The 19,068-nt window shown below is 41.7% G+C and overlaps 2 protein-coding genes across 2 annotated transcripts in view; one reads left to right on the top strand and one right to left on the bottom strand.

The window, feature by feature from the left end:
* The window catches only part of Net1 (neuroepithelial cell transforming 1), a 39,678-nt gene extending 35,489 nt beyond the window's left edge, over positions 1 to 4,189 (bottom strand). Inside the window, exon 1 of the mRNA XM_031359479.1 lies at positions 3,925 to 4,189. Coding sequence (XP_031215339.1) covers positions 3,925 to 4,052 — 128 coding nt within the window. The 5' untranslated portion in view covers positions 4,053 to 4,189. The remainder of the gene's footprint in view (positions 1 to 3,924) is intronic.
* Positions 4,190 to 13,451: 9,262 nt separating this feature from the next.
* Tubal3 (tubulin alpha like 3) overlaps positions 13,452 to 19,068 on the top strand; it is a 6,936-nt gene continuing 1,319 nt past the window's right edge. The window contains exons 1-4 of the mRNA XM_031359480.1: positions 13,452 to 13,498; positions 13,884 to 14,064; positions 15,359 to 15,656; positions 17,572 to 17,672. Coding sequence (XP_031215340.1) covers positions 13,452 to 13,498; positions 13,884 to 14,064; positions 15,359 to 15,656; positions 17,572 to 17,672 — 627 coding nt within the window. The remainder of the gene's footprint in view (positions 13,499 to 13,883; positions 14,065 to 15,358; positions 15,657 to 17,571; positions 17,673 to 19,068) is intronic.

The following is a 19,068-nucleotide window of genomic DNA, read 5'->3' on the forward strand; positions in this document are numbered from 1 at the left end:
AATCCGCCTGCCTCTGCCTCCCAAGTGCTGGGATTAAAGGCGTGCGCCACCACCGCCCGGCTAAAAATAAATCTTAAAAAACAATTTAAGAAGCAGGACAAAAATTTAAAGCAGACAGTTGCTAATAAAATTCTAGCTATTTTATATCAATTTTTATACAAATTATTATTTAGCTCTTTGGCCAGGTCATGGTCCATTTGTAAAACTGACTCTTACTTTGACCCTCATGCATGATCTTTCTTTATCATACATTATACTACAGATGTGTGTATATAGCATAATACTACAGATGGCAAAAATTACAAGCTTTTCTAAGTTAAAGAGAAAGCAGAAGTGTATATTTCATCAAGGACAATAAAAGGAAGATAACTATCAGAAAGGCTTCACCAGAGAACAGTAAAACTGACTATTAAGATAGCTTAGCCTGTAAAAAGCACTTGTCACCAAATCTGCCAACCTGTTTGATCTCTAGGGTCCACATGGTGAAAAACACACACACACATGCCTATACCTGCCCCCACAAAATCAACCAAACAAATAAAAGCGAAACAGGAATTTTTTTTTCACAGAATATAATTTGATCATACTTTTCCCTTTCCCAATTCCTCCTAGATCTTTCCCACCTCCCCACCCACCTCCCACCTCCCCACCCACCTAATGATCTCCCCCCACCTCAAAACAAACAGGAAAAACAACAAAAACCAGAAAATCCAAAGAAATGAAAAAAAAAAAAGACATTAAGACAAAAAAAAATACTAAACAAACTCATTTATATGCAGGATACATATATTAAAACAACCAACCAATCAACCAGACACAAGCATGGTGGTGTCTGTTTTATGTGGGCCAACTACCTGTGGTGTGGTGGTCTGAATAAGAATGCTCCCTATATTAAGTGGAAATTGCTGGTTTCTTTGGAGAATCATTGTGTCATGTGATATTTTTCTGGAAACTGTCTTATGAGAGGATGAAGCAGACAAGAGATGTTTTGTTGCGAATAGACACATGGTGTTTTCTGGAAGCTGCCTGGAAAAAGGGCATGTGATATTTTGGAGCAGACGCTTGAGAGGGACATGTGATGTTTGGAAAGTATATAATTATAACCCAACAGACAGTGGATGACTCTGGCATTGTTTGACTTTGCCTTCTTCAATGATCACTGCTTGTCATGACTTTGTAGAGACAAACACAGCAAAGAACTTCTCATGATATTCCCATGGCTTCTTGCAGGTTCCTTGGACTTGGGCCAACTGGCAACTGGCAAAGCCTCGTGGTTTCTTCTGGATCAAACAGCCCTTGTTGATTCATGAATGGTGTTTGGCAGTGGACTGAGCTACCACTGCTGATTGGTGTGAACTGAGCTGCTGATATCCTGACAAAGAAGACTGGAATCATCCCTTCTAAACAGGTCCACATTCCCCTTTGCCCTATTAACCTTTCCATTACCTCTGGTGGGTGGTAGGCTAGAAAGGAGGTTGAAGCATTTAAGGACCCTTATTAAAGTAAGTTTTGACAATATCTAAGACAATACTTATAGGCTTATGTATTTGAATGCAAACTCTTTAAAAGGATTAGAAGGATTAAGAGGTGTGGCCTTGTTGGAGGAAGTATGTCACTGGGGATGAATTCTGAGGTTTTAAGAGTCCATGCCAGGCCCAGTCAGACTATCTTCTGCCTGCAGATGAGGATATAGAACTCTGGCTACTTCTCTAGCATCATGACAGACTGGACAACAGACTGGCCTCTGAAGCCAGCCTCAGCCAAACCTTTCTTTTGTAAGAGTTTTTCCTCCATTATGGTGTCTCTTGAACAGTGACTAAGATACCTGGGCATGGGCCTTGCTCTGGAGTGTAGTTGATATACCAATAATACTCCACTGGAACAAAACAAAACAAAACAAAACAACAATTTTCCTATCCCCAGCAGGTATCAGTTGCAAACAGCTTCTTGGTTCTGGGTGGGACGGTGTGTCCACTTTCTCATTCTCAGTGCTAGGATTTTTGTCTGGTTTGAACCTGTTGCAGGTCTTGTGCACTCCTTCAATCTCTGAGTTTAGATGTGTATCTGCACTCTTATGTCTGGAAGATACTGTTTCCTTAGAGTCATCTACCAACTCTGAATCCTAGAATCTTTCCTCTTCTGCACAGAATCAAAAAAGGCTTAAATTCACTATATGATGTGACCAACTCCTCCCAAGAGAATCTAAGCTTCTTGAGAGCAAGCGCTCCATCTGTTTTTGTTCACTAGAGTTCCCACTATCCTCAACAGTGTCTGATACTAGGACAGGTGCAACAGTATTACAGACTGAACATGGAGTGGAACACTGCTTCCGCTCATCTTCTGGGAGTCCTCCTTTTCTGCTCCTTAACTAGTCCATCCTAATTCTTGTAATTCTCAGTCTCAAAGATGACTTCTCTCTGCACTCTGACTTCTTAAATACACAGGTCTGACTGGAAGTGAGGAAGTTTCAGAAAGCAAGAATTCGGGTAAATGTTGCCTTAAATTTCAAACTAGTAAAAATCAGCACCAAGTGAAAGAACCTAGCTCTTTAAAGTTACTTAATACAATGGGTTTACCCATGCGTTCTTAATGAAAGCAAGGTGTTTGTTTATTCTTAAAGCCATTTGGTATGACTGAACTATAAGTTGTATAAAAAATTAGTTTAACAACATATCAAATGACCTGGGTATGGAGGTTCACACTGCAATCCGAGAATGGGAGAGGCTTAGGAAGAAAGACAAGTTTTTAGGCAGAACAGTTTGGAGCCTGCTTGGTGACAATTCTCCTCCTCACCAACAGTTCCATGGATTTTGGTCTGAGCACCTGCAGTCCACCAGTTTCCGTAGAGAACAGCTCTGGTACAGAAGTACATTATGAGTTTGTGGCCAGAGTCTCTATGTTGTGAGTTCTGGGATGAGCAAGTTACACAGTGAGAGCTAGTCTCAGAAACAAAACCGAGAAGATTGAAATCATGTCAAGTGGACCATGGGGATGTCTGAAAAGATGGAACAGACACAGGGCTGTTATTTTTACAGATTTAAAACTGACAGACAAGATTTATGTGGAGTTCTCTGCACAGGCCCATAAATACTAAAGTTGACAATGCCTTATACGAAGCAGACACCATCATAAATTCACTGCACTGACACAGAATTTGAACAAAGTTACATAATTTGTAATGTCAATGTCTAACATTATAATTGGAAACCACTATATTCAGTAGTTTGAGACAATTTCTCATATTTCGAAGGTCAAAAGAATGACAGAGTAGTCCAGACAAATGCCACTTCAATCTCCTATTTAATAAAAATATTTAATTGTGACTTTGACAGCGTCTTTTCCAGACACAGATTTCTGAAATCAGTCTAGGGTCCACCTTTTCCAGACACATAGAAATGAAGACACAACACAGAATGTGAAAATGTGCTAATAACCGAATAGCCAGAAAGTGTCTTTCTCTGATCTCTTCACTCCAGGAGCCTGGTCTATTCTGGTTTGCAAAAGACATTTCATTTGAACAGCTGCTTTTGGGCTGAAAGGGCTGGTGTCTGCTCAGGTGACAATTCCTCTTCTCACCACAGGGTCCAGGACAGTCTTGATCTGAGTGCTTGCATCTACAACTAGTTTCGCTCATAGAGAACAGCTCTGGTGCAGAACTATGGTTCCCCGGGGAAGGGGTTATAGGAGACTGTCAACCAGTTCAACAAGTCCGCCCCTTCTAAGCAGGGCCGAGCAGTAGCTTGGGCCCTAGGTGCATCCCGCCGGGCCAGCGCACTCTCTTCCCCGCGGCATTTTTGCCCGGCTTTCCCAAACCTCCTCTGCTCCATTGCCAGTCCTTGGTCACCTCCCGGATCTCCCGTCCATCCCAGTCCTGAGTCTCCAGACTTGCCCCGGCTCTCCCTACCCACCTCCAGCCAACCTCACCTCTCGTTCGCCGCCGGCCCGGGTGTGTCGGCCGGAAGCCCCGCGGCTCGTTCCTCGCTGAGCACTGAGGCCCTGCGGCTTCTCCTCCGCGGCCGGGGCTGCTTCTGGGCCGCAGGCTCTGGCTCCATGTCCGGAGGGGGGGGGGAGCGGTGGCCCAGTGCCCAGGAGACCGATCGTGGCGGGCACAGTGCCCGCCAGCTTCTGCGAGGCAGCAAGCTGCTTCCTAGCAGAGTTCGGCTACCGCCATCATCCGGGGATTTGAAAATGGCGGCTGCCCAGCGACCGGCCAATCAGAGAGCGGGAAGCTGTTGCTAGACTACGTGGAGTCCCGCCCCAATCAGAAGACTATACTCTGCCCTTTTAGGAGCCTGAAGGACAAAGGGAAAGTGGTAGGTAGGGTGAAAGTTAGGAGTTTGGGGATTTATTCTAACTACACACCTTACTCCCTAAAGGCAGCCTCTGTTCACTAGAACCTTTCACTTGCAGGGCAGGAAAATGGATCGGAAGCTGTTGATCATTTGATGTTGCTTAACATTAGACAGGTTGAAGGTATTGATCCCAAAACAAAGGGCAGTTGGACTTATAAACATTTAATTATTCGTGTGGAATATATGCCCAATTGCCAAAGACAGTACCTGTGTTCTCCGAGATGTCGCTAGAGAGCCAGTGAAATCTAGTTATGCCCTCCTGTCTTCCAGTAAGTAGGACACAGTGGCCTTAACCGAACGGAAAGGGCTGCTTTCTCTGCTTGCAAGACTACAAAAGGTGCAGTATGAAACAAGGGACCTTCGCAGATTATTATGTGAAGATTGGTAAATAAAAACGTTCTTTGATTTTAAATATTGCTAATGGTCTTAAATGTAGTCTCTTGTGTATCGGAAGATATTAATGACTTTGTGTATAATAAAAAAATTTAAAGGCAATCCAAATGAATGACTGGGAGATGTCGAAATACAACTCATTAACTGTGGAGACTGCTTTCAGCCGATAGAGAAATGGTATTCTTCAGGAAAGAACACACCCATTGGTTATCCAATACCAACAGCCAGCCCTGAAAACATACAAGTAACATCATACAGACTGAGCTGACTGTATTTAGGAACATGTATGTATATTCATATGTGTATATAACAATAATTAATAAAAAAGAGTCCATTAATTTGAAAGATAGCAAGAAGGGGTGTAGGAGAGAGTTAGGAGGGAGGAAAGAGAAGGGGGAAATGTGATTTTATTATAATCTTGAAAAATAAAAGAAAATTAAAAATAAGAGGTATAGAGTAAAACAAAGCATTGTAATTTTAAGTAAAAGCATAAAATATGAAATATGGAATGATGGTGTCTAGTTTTATGTCAATTTGACACAAGTTATAGTCATCTGAGAGGAAACCTCAATTTAAAAAGCCCTGATTTAGCTAGGGTTTACTGCTGTGAGCAGACACCATGACCAAGGCAACTCTTACAAGAAGAATATTTAATTGGGGTTGGCTTACAGGTTCAGAGGTTCAGTCCATTATCATCAAGGCAGGAACATGGCAGCATCCAGGTAGCCATGATGCAGGAAGAGCGGAGAGTTCTACATCTTCATCTGAAGGCAGCTAGGACAGGGTATTAAAGTCCACTCACAGTGACACACCTACTCCAACAAGGCCACACCTCCAAATAGTGCCACTCCCTGGGTTAAGCATATTCAAACTATGATAAACTCTCTCTAATATTAGACTGTAGGTAAACCTATAGAGCATTTTCTTAATTAGTGGTTGGTGAGGGATAGTCCAGCCCATCATGGGTAGTACCATTTTTGGCCTGGTGGTCCTGGGTTCTATAAGAAAGTAGGCTAAGCAAGACATGAAGAGCAAGCTAGTTAGCACTCCTCCATGGCCTCTGCATCAGTTCTTGCCTCTAGGTTCCTGCACTGCTTGAGTTCCTGACTTCCTTTGATAATGAACTGTGATGTGGATGTGTAAGCTGAATAAACCCTCATCAAGATATATATATATGTATACACACATATACACATATATATGTGTATATATACATATACATACATACATACATACATATATATATATATATATATATATATATATATATATATATATATATATGGTCTCAGTGTTTTATCACAGTAATAGAAACCCTAAGACAAATCATGAACTGTTATAGGGAAATGTGAGTAAAATAAGCCCTCTCCCCTCCACCAAGTTGCTTTTGATAATGATGTTTCATCATAGCATAGTAATTCTACCTAAAAAAAGAACCATAATTAATTATAAATCACTCTATAATTATACAGAATAGAGAGATGAGATTAATACATTAAATTTTTTCTAGATGGTAAGACTTTTGGCATTTAAAATACTTTCTTTTTATTTTCTTGATTTAAGAATTTCTTAAACACAGTGAGATATTAAAGAAAATATTGCTTTTAGCAAATACAATGTAAATACAGAAATGCCACCCAAACAATTGATCTCTACACAGAGTTTAATAGAATGCAGATGTTTTAGTGGGACCACACACTTTTATCTACATTAGCAAGTTAGTTTGTCTCTACCCCTGAAGATGCTGAAGCTTGTTTTGGTGTTTTCACCATAGGTCCTTAGAGCACATTTACTGTCAATGTGATAGATAATACAAGATGCTGATATGCGGACTTCGTGGAAGTTGTACAAGAAAACTTTCAATATTTATTCACTTGGGAAGTTGTTACTTTTTTTTTTTAACTACTTACACATATCTATTGAATATCTACAATAAAACACTGGACTCTCAGCCAGTAGCATAAGAAAAGGGATTGAGGACACATCTTAATCAGAGAACTGCCATGGTATATTGAAGCAAGTGGGAGGAAGCTGGACTATCTGTTGTAATAAAACACTATGACCAAAAGCAACTTACAGAAGGATGAGTTTATTTGGGCTTATGGTTCCAGAGGGATAAGAGTCTGTCGTGGTTGGAAGAGGTGTCAGCAAGCTTCAGGAACAGTGTTAGCAAAAATGATCACATCTTTGACTGCAACTAAAGGTAGAGAGTGAACTGGAAATGGAGTGTGCTATGAATTCCAAAAGCCAGCCCCTAGTGACATAGTTTCTTCACTCAAGGGTCCACCACATAAACATTCCTAAATGGCACCATCAACTGGGGACCAGGTATTCGAAGACTAGAGCCTATAAAGGACATTTGTCACTCAAATCACCATAACTACATATTGAGAGTTGGTCATAAAACCCTGGAAAAGGCCAGTGAAATCCTGCAAATGTACAATAGATTTATCTTCTATTATCTAAATGTCCTGTCCCTCTGCTCCCTGGAATCAGTATTTTTCTCTGCCTAGGGCAGTACTAAATACATGACCTGTGAATCATTGAGTCTTTAACTCCAGACAAATGGTTCCTCTGTTATAACATTTTTTTTTCAGGTTAGGGTGGAAAAAATCGGTCATATTTAACCTTTTATTTGCTTATATAATATTGAATGCTAGATCTCTCCTTGAGTAGATAATCTCACTAATTTGATTGGAGCTAAGTGTTACCTATGTTCAAGTGTAGATTGATTTTTTTTATTCCCCTACAAAAGTTTTTAGGCATATGCACTGAAGAAAAATCAGTAAGCTGAGACAATTAATCAGAAGTATACTACTGATTAATTCCCTTCTGTATGTGTGTGTGTGTGTGTGTGTGTGTGTGTGTGTGTGTATGTGTACTGGCTGGTTTTGTGTGTCAACTTGACACAGGCTGGAGTTATCACAGAGAAGGGAGTTTAGTTGGGGAAGTGCCTCCTTGAGGTCCAGCTGTGGGGCATTTCCTCAATTAGTGATCAAGGGGTAGGGCCCCTTGTGGATGGTGCCATCCCTGAGCTGGAAGTCTTGGGTTCTATAAGAGAGCAGGCTGAGCAAGCCAGTAAGGAACATCCCTCCATGGCCTCTGCATCAGCTCCTGCTTTCTGACCTGCTTGAGTTCCAGTCCTGACTTCCTTTGTGATAAACAGCAATGTGGAAGTAAGCCAAATAAACCCTTTCCTCCCCAACTTGCTTCATGGTCATGATGTTTGTGCAGGAATAGAAACCCTGACTAATACAGTATGTATGTATGTATGTATGTATGTATGTATGTATATACATATGTATGTATGTATGTAAAGAGGGCAGAAGGCATTGGATGCCCAAGAACTGCAGTTGCAGTTAGTTGTGAACTACCCAATGTTGATACTCAGAGCTAAACCTGGGGCTTGAGAAGTTAGCAAGTACTCTTAAGCCTTAACCCAAGTAATCTCTTCAGCCCCTGTGACGGGGCTCTTTGAGACAAATACATGTCTCAAATACATGATTCACAGGTCATGTATTTAGTACTGCCCTAGGCAGAGAAAAGTACTGAATCCAGGGAGCAGAGAGACAGGACATTTAGATAATAGAAGATAAATCTATTGTACATTTGTAGGATTTCACTGGCCTTTTCCAGGGTTTTATGACCAACTCTCAATATGTAGTTATGGTGATTTGAGTGACAAATGTCCTTCATAGGCTCTAGTCTTCGAACACCTGGTCTCAAGTTTATGTTATTGACAACAACTAAGTCTTCGGAGAGAAGAGAAACTTTACTTAAGAAAATATCTCTATAAGACTGGGCTGTTGGCAGGCCTGTAGGACATTTTCTTAATTAGTGATTGATGGGGGAGGGACCAGCTCATCATAGGTGGTACCATCCCTGGACTGGTGGCCTTGGATTCTATAAGAAAGAAGACTGAGCAAGCCATGAGGAGCAGGCCAGTAGGCTGGACTCTTGTGTGACTTCTGCTTCAGCCCTTGTCTCCAGGTTCCTATACCTTTTGAGTTCCTGTCCTGACTTCCTTTGATGACAAACTGTGTTGTGGAAGCATAAAATAAATCCTTTCTTCTCCAACTTGATTTTTTTTTTGTAATGGTATTTCATTATAGCAATAGAAACCCTGACAAAAACATTGTGTGTGTGTGTGTGTGTGTGTGTGTATGAGTGTGTGTGTGTGTGTTTGTATGTGCTTGATTATCTTAGTAAAAGACATTGAAGACTTAAAAGGCTGCATGATGCTCCTAATGGGTGGAAAGGATGGATGGAGAGGAGAGGGATTTGGGTGCAATGAGGGCAGAAGGACAATGGCCAGTGGTTCCTAGAGCCCATCAATGGAGGATCATCAAACACCACTTCAAAAATGTCAGGATATTAGTCAGAATTATTTCTCAGAGCTGAGTGATTTAAAAAACAAACAAACAAAAAACCCCAAATCACTAGTTTGTTGCTGAGAGTTATTTTTCTTGGCTAAACAAGGTTTCACAAGCTTGTAATCTCAAGGCTTGGGAGGTAGAGGCAGGAAGATGGGGAGGGGAGCTCAGAATAGCTTGGCCCACATGGTAAGACTTTGTCTCAAAGAGCCAAAACCAGAGCTGGAGAAGTAGCTCAGCAGTTAAGAGAACTTGTTGACCTTGTAGAAGATACAAATTTGGACTTCAGTATCCACGTTGAGCAGCCCACAACTGCCTGTAACTCAGTCTAATCCAATGCCTTCTTCTTACCTACACTGGTGCCCACACATATGGGGCCCATGCCCACACCCACCCACACACATAAAATAAACATAAATCTTAAAAACAATGAACTCAAACAAAAGCAAAACCCAAAGCCAACAGAAATTCAAGGTAGCTCTTTCGGTTTGTTGTATGTGGAGAACTGGCCACTGAAATCACATTTAATAAAAAAAACTCACTTAAGAAACAAATGGAAATGAAAGGGAATCCTAATAGCAAGCACCATGCTTTTATCAGCTTAATTTTGTTCATTCTTTCAAGACGTAGGCACAGCTACCAAGTGTGTCCAAACCAGTGCTGTATGTATATAGGGCTTATTTCAAGGACTTGCTGTATGTGATTGTAGGGGCTGTGAGATCTGCTATTAGTAGGTGCTCTGTGGGATGGATCTCTTGACTAGGAGCTGTTGAAGACACAGATGCTGTTATCTACATCAGAATTTTCTTTTTTCTCCGGAGAGCCTTAATGTTGGTCTTACAGTCTTTCGACTAATTGCACAAGGAAAACACACATTATGGAGAGGTGCTATAGTTTACCTGAGAGATGCTCCCATAAAGGCTTAGGAATTTGAACTTGCTTTCCAAAGAAAATAAACATAACAAATTAAAGTACTATATTAACAAAGTAATAGCACAAATCTAGAAAATTCACCCATGTCTGGGAGTGCTGTTGGATGCATGTGTGGGAGGTGCTCGTAGAAAGAGTGCATCTGACCAAGCAACAGCGATGCATGGCTATAGACGGAGATTTGGGCTACACCACTTTGTCTTCTCGGTGGGTTACACACTTCCAGCCACCCTCCCAGGAATTCTTTGGATTTATGAATTAAAGACACACACACACACACACACACACACACACACACACACACACACAGACATACACACACACACACACACACACACACACACACACATACACACTCACATGTGTTCTCCAATCCAGTTAATTTTAAAATGCCTTGGCTACCTCAAAGGCTGGGCACTCCTAAACCTTCCCCTGCTTCCCCAGACCCAATGAGGGAAGAGGCTAGTGGCCACCCACCTGAATTCCCACATGGCTTGTAGGCTTTCTCTCCTGCAGTTCCTGCATCCATCCATCTCCCATGCTTCTCTGTCTCCCCCTGCCTCGTGTCCTAGCCCACACAACTCTAAGGGTCCTGCCTTGTCTCCTTTTGCCCAGCCATTAGCCACTTGAGGATGAGGACCTTTAGCTTTTGGATATGAAGATTCCCGATTGAATCAAAAGCATTAGAACCAATCTCCAACACAGGGCTTTAATCCCAACATGTAAGAGGCCAGTCAATGCAGGCTGATCGTGAATTTGAATTTCATACACTTTATCTAGTAAGAGCCTGCCTCAAAAAGAGAGAAAAGAAAACAAAGAAAAATGATACTTTCTTTGTTCTCCTTAAGTATTTATGTTTATAACCTACTGGATTTGCCTGGTCTTGTCTGCATTGAGAATGGTCTGAACCTAATTCAAGGAGAAGATGTCTATCAACTCCATATGGAACAAGTGGAAAGGGTTGATTTGGGGCTGGTGAGACAGCTCGGTGGTTAAGAGCTCCAGCTGCCTTTGCAGAAAATTGACGTTTGGTTCACAGCACCTCCAGACTGATTTGCACTTGTAGCAGGTGTTACCCATATGCTTTCATTTTCCTCATGAACATTGACTCAATTCTTAACACCAAAGGAAAAAATCTTGGAGAACATTTGTGAGGGCTGCAAAAATAGTCAGAAAAGTGCTTGCTACACAAGCATGAGAGCCTTAGCTGTATCTTTCTTTCTTTTCTTTTCTTTTTAAAAAAGATTTATCTCATTTATTTTATGTGTATGAGTACACTGTAGCTGTACAGATGGCCGTGAGCCATCATGTGTGTGGCTGCTGGGAATTGAACTCAAGACCTCTGCCGACCCTGCTCGCTCCGGCCCTGCTTCCTCTTGCCTCGCTTGCTCCAGCGTAATTCACCATAGCTATCTTCAGATGCACCAGAAGAGGGCGTCAGATCTCATTATGGGTGGTTGTGAGCCACCATGTCGTTGCTGGGATCGGAACTCAGGACCTTTGGAAGAGCAGTCAGTGCTCTTACCCGATGAGCCATCTGGGTAAGCTGGGCTGTATCTTTCTTTATACCAGTGTGTTGGTATATCAGTATGGTGATTTGAATAATAACAGTCCCCATAGACTCATAGCTTTGAATGGTTGATCACCAGGGAGTGGGACTATTTGAAAGGATTAAGAGGTGTGCCTTCTTGTTGGAGGAAGTATGTCACTGGGCTTATCTCTCTCTGATACCTGTGGATCTGGATGTGGCTCTTCTGGCTACTTTTCTAGCACCATATCTACCTGCCTGCTACCATTCTTCCCACCATGGTAATGGACTGAACCTTTGAAGCTATAAGCAAGTCCCAGCTAAATGCTTTCTTCTATAAGCATCACCTTGACCATGGTGTCTCTTCACAGCAATAGAATAGTTACTAAGACAATTAGTGATGTAGAGGTGGGGGCAAATGAATCGCTAGGGCACACACACACACAGGTGTTCACCAGTTAATTTTAAAATGCCTTGGCCACCTAAACCAACCAGCCTATGTCAGGCCAGTGAGAGACCTTGTAACAAAAGCCAAGGTGGGTGGCTTCTGAGGACCAACACTGGAGGCTGTCCTCTGGTCTCTAAAGGCATGCACATACACACGAATGTGAGCTCTCCTCCCACAAGCACACAAAGTAATTTATTATATTCAACATACACATAGTTTAGAAGCAGTTGTGGTTAAATTGTCACTAACTTAGTAAACTAAGCTGTAGGTGGCACAAACTTTATCACAGCTTGTTTAGGCCCCATTAGGTTGCCATTAGAGAACTGAAAACCTTAAAAATTGGGCGTGTTGCTTTAAGTGAAGAATGTTTTCAGCCCTCAGGTGGAGTCATTTCCGGGCTCTGTGATAAGGCTGAGCTAGAAATGACTGCTCCTCAGTCGTTACCAGAGGACTATAGGGGCACCTCCATATCATCATGGTAAGTGGGCACAGGATGCGATTAGCAGCGTTGGGATGGTGGCAGATTTTGTAGGTTCTATTCAGGCTCATTTTTCCAACCTAAATCCTTAATAAATTTATAAGGTGAGGCAGGATAAAGACACTGCATTTCTTTTACCAAACTCTCTTTAGTTCAGTGTGTGAATATAGTTACCTATATTCTGTTATATTCTATGTTCTGTTATGAGACTACATTTAGAGAACCCTTTCCCCTCTGATGTCCCCCCCCCCACTTTGTGGAAATCACAGCAGTTATTAGTATCTTAGAATTTTGAATTTTTCAGTCAAAGCCACCTTTCAAACTGCTTTTTCCTCTCCAAACTGGGCTTTCGCTCCAGCATTGTTTGCTTAAGTTGTTTGTACTTTTCAGGAATCATGACTTCCAACATGGAAGACACTTGTGGTAGAGGAATGTTCTGTGTCTTGAGTGGGTCAGCGTCAGTGTTCTGGATGTGATGCTGTCTTGCAAGATATTTCCCCCTGAGAGCAGATAAAATAAAGGGTATGACAGGCCTTTTGTCGTCTTTCTTAGTATTGCAGATGAATCCACAGCTATCTTAATATTAGGGGCTTAATTGAAAATTACATTTTCTCAGTAACTCAAAATCAGTTTTGGAATGGAATTTATCACTGCGCTGAGAGTTGTTGATGTTGATATTTAGTGGATAGTTATGGTCTTAGACCCTTTAATACTTTGGTGAATGTTCTAAGGGAGAGCTGAGGAAGGCAACAGAGGCAAAGAGAATAAAGTCGATCTAGTCCTCTCTACCCTTGGATGCTTCTGAAGCCAGGAACAGGGCTTGTCAGGTCAACTTATTTGTGCTGTTTTGAGAAAGAACAGTACTACATACCATGCTGTCTGAGCACCCAAAGGCAACAATTTATCTCTGTTGGTGATTGTTTTCTACCGCGACTTACTGTTGGCAAATATGGCTCTCAACCGAGTTCCTGAGGTGGTACCTGACTGCTGGAGAAGGTAGTTCCTCAGAGCTGTCTGTATGTGAATGTCATAGGTGAAGAGGTTCTGCGAGGTGTAAATACAATGAACAACCTTTCTTTTGAAATCATTCTTAAACTTAGAGGACAAAGGTCTGGTTTGGCTAATGCGTTTACAGGCTTTTAAAGTTCAAGAGGTGGGGAGAGAATTGAAATTACTCTTTGCAGATAAGGATTTACAAACTTTGTTCGTAGTGGAATCTGCTGTTTTGATTTTCACATGCCGATAATTGGAAAGGCAACTTGTTCATTCTAAGTAAAGTGAAGTTGATGTTAAGTTCACAGCTGTAGACACCAGAAACAGAGTTGCACAAAGAAGAAACAAGGATGAAGTTCTAAGTATTGAACCTGAAATTCTCTTGAAGGGAAGACGTCTATGGTATGCCGTGTCCGTGGAGACGAAGTGCAAGGTTTGGTTCTGCTGAGGACAGCAGTATCCACAGCAGATTGCCAGGGTATAGCAAGTCAGAGCTCTCGACCTCTGCCTCCTCACCCACACTGGAGGCCTGTGGATGCCATAGGCCAGTGATTGGTGCAAAGTTGGAGGTCTGTAGTTGAGTTCAGACTTTGAGACAGGGCATGCACCATTGCCCCTCAGCTTACAAGGCCAAGCAGCTTGAAGCACCCGAGAATATAGAAGACAGTGCAGCCCAGGACAGACTTGGTCCAGGTCGCACAAGTGCATGCATGCATGCATTTGTGTGTGTCTCTGTGTGTGTGTGTGTGTGTGTGTTGATATGTGTATGTGGAGTTCATGCATATGGAGGCCCAAGGTTGATGTTAGCAATCATCCTCAATTGTTCTTCCATTTTATTCCCTGAGTTCACCAATGCAGCTACATGGTCTCTCAATGAAACCCAGATTTCACAGATACAGCTGCTTTTGCAAACAGCTTGCTTTCTGGCGCTTCTATCTCTGCCTTCCCAGGCTAGAGTTATAGGCAAGTCACTTACCTGCACAGTGTTTATCTGGGTTCTGGGGGTCTGAATTCCTATGTACATAGACACACAAAATAATAATAATAAGTAAGTATTTTTTTAAAAAATCCTCTAATAACCCACTTATCAACTCCCCATTTTACCCAAATTCTAGTTATGTGTGGGTTATATAAGACTATATCTAGAGAGTCTTAACTCGACTGCTTGTCTGTTGCACAGTAGTAAGTGTGTTGTTTATACAGCAGACAGATTGTAGAAACATTTTATCCTGTTTACTATGATTGTGTGTGTGCATGCATCTATGTGTATGATGTGAATATATGAACGTTGTACGTCTCTACCCATTTGTGGGGTTTGTTCTCTCCTGTGCTTACCTGGGATCCAACCCAGGCCATCTGGCTGTCAAAGCAAATGATTTTACTAATGAGCAGACTCACCAGCATGAAAGGATGGAAGCACCATTTTAGTCCTTGGTTCAGGTTTCCATGAACTTTGGCTCCTCCTTGGAATGTATTTTTCCTGGGGCAATGTTCTGGAGATGGTTATCTCCTTCCACCTGTGTGTGTTCCATGGATTATATTTAGAGTGTCAAGTTTAAGTGGCCAGCAATTGCTTTTACCTGATGAGCTACCTAGCCCCTTTCTTAGAACACTTTCAACCTGGGGTGAGGGGAAGAAGGCAGGGAGAAGGGGAGTCTCAGGGTTGGTTACATTATGATTCCTAACAGTAGCAAATTTCAGTTATAAAGTAACAACAAACACAATTTTATGGGTATCCACAACAGGAGGAACTCTATTCAAGGGTCGCAGCTTTAGAAAGGTTGAGAATCACTCCTTTAGATGATAATGAACTTCCTTTGTGATTTCTCAGCTAGTTTGGTCTTTGGTACTTACATTCAGTAGTGCTTATGCTATCTAAGTTCCAACTCTGTTCTAACTTATTGTGGCTTATTCCAGAGGGAGTGTCTCTCCATTCACCTTGGTCAAGCTGGTGTCCAAATCGGGGACACATGCTGGGAACTGTATTGCCTGGAACATGGGATCCAGCCAGATGGCTTTATTCTGGACAGCCAACATGATCATTTGGAAAATCCTAAAGTGGAACATAGGAATACATCTTTAGATACCTTCTTTCATGAGACAAAAACTGGAAAGCATGTGCCCAGAACGCTTTTCATGGACCTAGAACCAACTGTTATAGGTAATCTAAATTTGACTTGCTAGTGCTTTTAATGAAGACACCAGTCAAACAAACCAAGTGGGTAAGATTATGAGATTGTGCTAATCTCTATGAACAGGATCATGTAGACTTTTTCCAAACCTCAGTCTGTAACATGACAGACATACTCCAATGGGGGACTTAGGTTGGCTTTCTTTCCTGTAGGGTGGAACTATGTAAAGCTCCTATTTTACCCATGACCCGTACTTCAGCAAAATGCTGAATCTTTTTCCTGGCTCTGAGAGCAAAGCTGGAGGCTATTGGCAAAGAAGTTGAAAACTTGTCATTATCTTCTATAAAAGAGTAGAGTATTTGAAAATTATTCTACAGGAAAAGGTACCACATAAACCTTAAACTTACAGGAGAAGCTAGTGCTATTTTTAAAACTTTACATTTGTTTACCCCCCTCTCTCTCCCTTTGCCTGTCCCCTACTGTTTCCCTGTCCTTCTTCCCACACATCTCTACTCCCCCTCCTGCCATGTGTGTATGCATTTGAACACACATGGGACATGGTGGTGGTTGTGTGAAGGATGGAAGACAACTTGAAAGAGTACTTTCTCTCCTTCTACCATTCAGATTCCAGGGGACCAGCTCATTTTTTTTAACCCTTTTAACCCACTTTGCCATTTTGACAGCCCAAATGCTAACTAATAATGACAGATTTTTCTAATACCCTGTCCAAAATCTTCTAAAATTCAGCTAGAGAGAATATTGGAGGTAGGAATTAGGTATTGTCTTAGGAGAGCAGCTAGAGATGGGAGTAGTTTTGGATCTGATGTTGTGTGTTATCTATTCCTACAAAACAAAGTCCCTTCAAATGCAGTAAGGCAGGAATAACCATGATTTTGTTCATATGTTTGTAACCTGTTGTGGGGCTCAGAAGTATAAATTCTTACTGTTTTACTTGATTCTAGATTTGAAGAATCAGATGGGAGCCAGGGCACTCACTCACTTGGATGGTGGTTCACTCACTTATGTATGGGTCAAGTTGGTGTTCTGAGTTCTGAGGCATGGATTTTGGTAGGACTTTTAGTCCTTGTCACATGGCCTGTTTCTGAAATGCTTAGATCCTTATCATAGCATGGTAGTCAGGTCTTAAGAACAATTATCCCATGGGTACAAGGCAGAAATTTATGGCACCTTGTGCCCTTTCTTCTGTTCTCAGTGAGTCAAGGTAGTTATGAAGACAGCAGGGAGGGGATATGGACCCTACTCCACCTTTTAATGCAAGCATAGAAAGTTTCTAGAAGCAAATGTATGACAGGAAGTATTTTTATGGTCATCTTTATAAACTAATCTGGCCTACCAGAGAAATACAACCTGTCTATACTAGGTTAGAGTTGTTTTCCTTATTAGAATAGAGTTAGAACACATAACTAATTGCTGGGAGAAAGTGGATTCATGTCAAAGAATGTTAATGTAATGCAAAGATTTACTAGTTTGACTAGTGTATAGGGTCAAAAATGAAGATACTTATATACAGGCTAAGTACTGCTCTGCTGGGTGTTACGAAGAAATAAAACAAGGAACAACTGGGGAGTTGTAGTTAGTAGAGTGCTTGCCTAACATGCTCGGATCTTGTCATCAGTTCTTTAGTTCAGCATTAAAGCAGATATGGCAGTGCACACCTGTAATTCCAGCCCACAAGCAGAGGCAGGAGGATAAAAAGTGCCGGGTCTTTTTGGAATACATAATAACTTGCCTACCAACACCAACCAGAAGACTTTGTTGTTTTTCTAGACTAAGAAAGATCATTTCTACAGGATAAATTCCATCCCTTTGCCATACCATGGGAAAGGGATGGGGACCAGAGTATAGAGTCCTGTCAGAGTTAGGAAAAAGCCAGCAGTTAAAGTACATGCAAGCACTGACCACTCCTCCCTTCCCTCTCTGCAGATGGGATCCGCGTGGGGAAGTACCACTCACTCTTTCACCCAGAACAACTTGTGAATGGGAAGGAGGGTGCTGCCAACAACTATGCAAGAGGTCGATATTCTGTGGGCTCAGAGGTCATCGAGCTTGTTCTAGAAACGATCCGGAAGCTGGCAAGTGGCTCCCCTTGGGTTATGGATGGGTCATGCTGGATACTTGTGATCTTGTAGCAGCATCCACCAGCCTTGCTTGCTGCCACCCCCCTTTCCCAAGTCTCTTACCCTGGGCCTCCTGTAGATGCTTAAGGGGAGGCTTTAGTTACATAGTTACATGGGAAGCCTTTACAACTGCTGGATGGCTTCCCTTTACCTTTCTGCTATAGTATGATTTGTACTATGTGTGCTAGCAGACACATTCAAAGCTCTCTACAATGTATTCTTTTCCAATTGTCACCACTACTTGTGAAGATGACAAGGGGCAGAAATTTTGTGAAGGTTATTTACTGAATAACCTTATAATAGTTCTGTAAGGCTTGGAATCTGCAGCTCCTTTGTTAGGTAAGTGGTTTGGTGTAACCACTGGTAGCATATTGTCTATCATAGTATCCTGAGTATAGTGTATAACTTAAGAGGCACTTGTCTGTTGTGGAGGGGACGTTATTTTGCTTCTGTATTTTGCTGATTTTCTCTTATTACTGACAAAACCTTCAGATCATATGTAGATAAATTCATGGAAATCAATGAAAAGTAGCCAAATATTTAAGCTTTGCTTTTATACTCTGAACCTCCCTTATCTATCATGATTGGGACTAGAAAGAACTACTTGGATGGATATTTTCTACAGGCTTTAGAATATGTGCACACACACACACATACATATACACACATACATATATGAATTTTAGGGGATCCAAGTCAGATGTAAAATTTATTTAAATTTCAAATATGCCTTATATAGTCATAGGCTTCAGATAATTTTATGCAGTACTTTTAGTGTGCCTGTGTGTTGACTGCCACCCATTTCTATGAGCTCAGATACAGAATTTTCATTAGTGACATTATGTAAGTACTCAAAAAGAAAGAAAAAATGAGGGTTTGGAGCATATTGGAGTCTGGGACTAGGGCTGCTTAAATGGTAATAAAACTCTAAAGACTTTCCCAACTCTAAGCATAACATTCAGGTATATTTCAAAGTATTTCAATGTTTGTTGTGTAGCTGAGGTGGCCAAAGAAGACATTCTGAATCATTTTAAAGTATATGTCTTCCTGTGTGTATTTGTGTACACAGGTGCATGTAGGGACCAGGGGACAAACTTGCCTGTCATCCCTCAGAAATCATCTTTTTTGTGGTTTGTTTGAGACAAGGTCTCTTATTGACCTGGGACTGGCCAACCAGGATAAGACAGAGAGTCATCAAGCCCTGGTGATCTGTCTGCCTTCACCTCTCCTGTCCTGGGATTATAATCATTTGGCACATGACCAGTTCTTTTCCCTCCTCCTCCTCCTCCTCCTCCTCCTCCTC

This window comes from Mastomys coucha, unplaced genomic scaffold, assembly GCF_008632895.1.
Source record: "Mastomys coucha isolate ucsf_1 unplaced genomic scaffold, UCSF_Mcou_1 pScaffold7, whole genome shotgun sequence".
NCBI classification, from domain to species: Eukaryota; Metazoa; Chordata; class Mammalia; order Rodentia; family Muridae; genus Mastomys; species Mastomys coucha.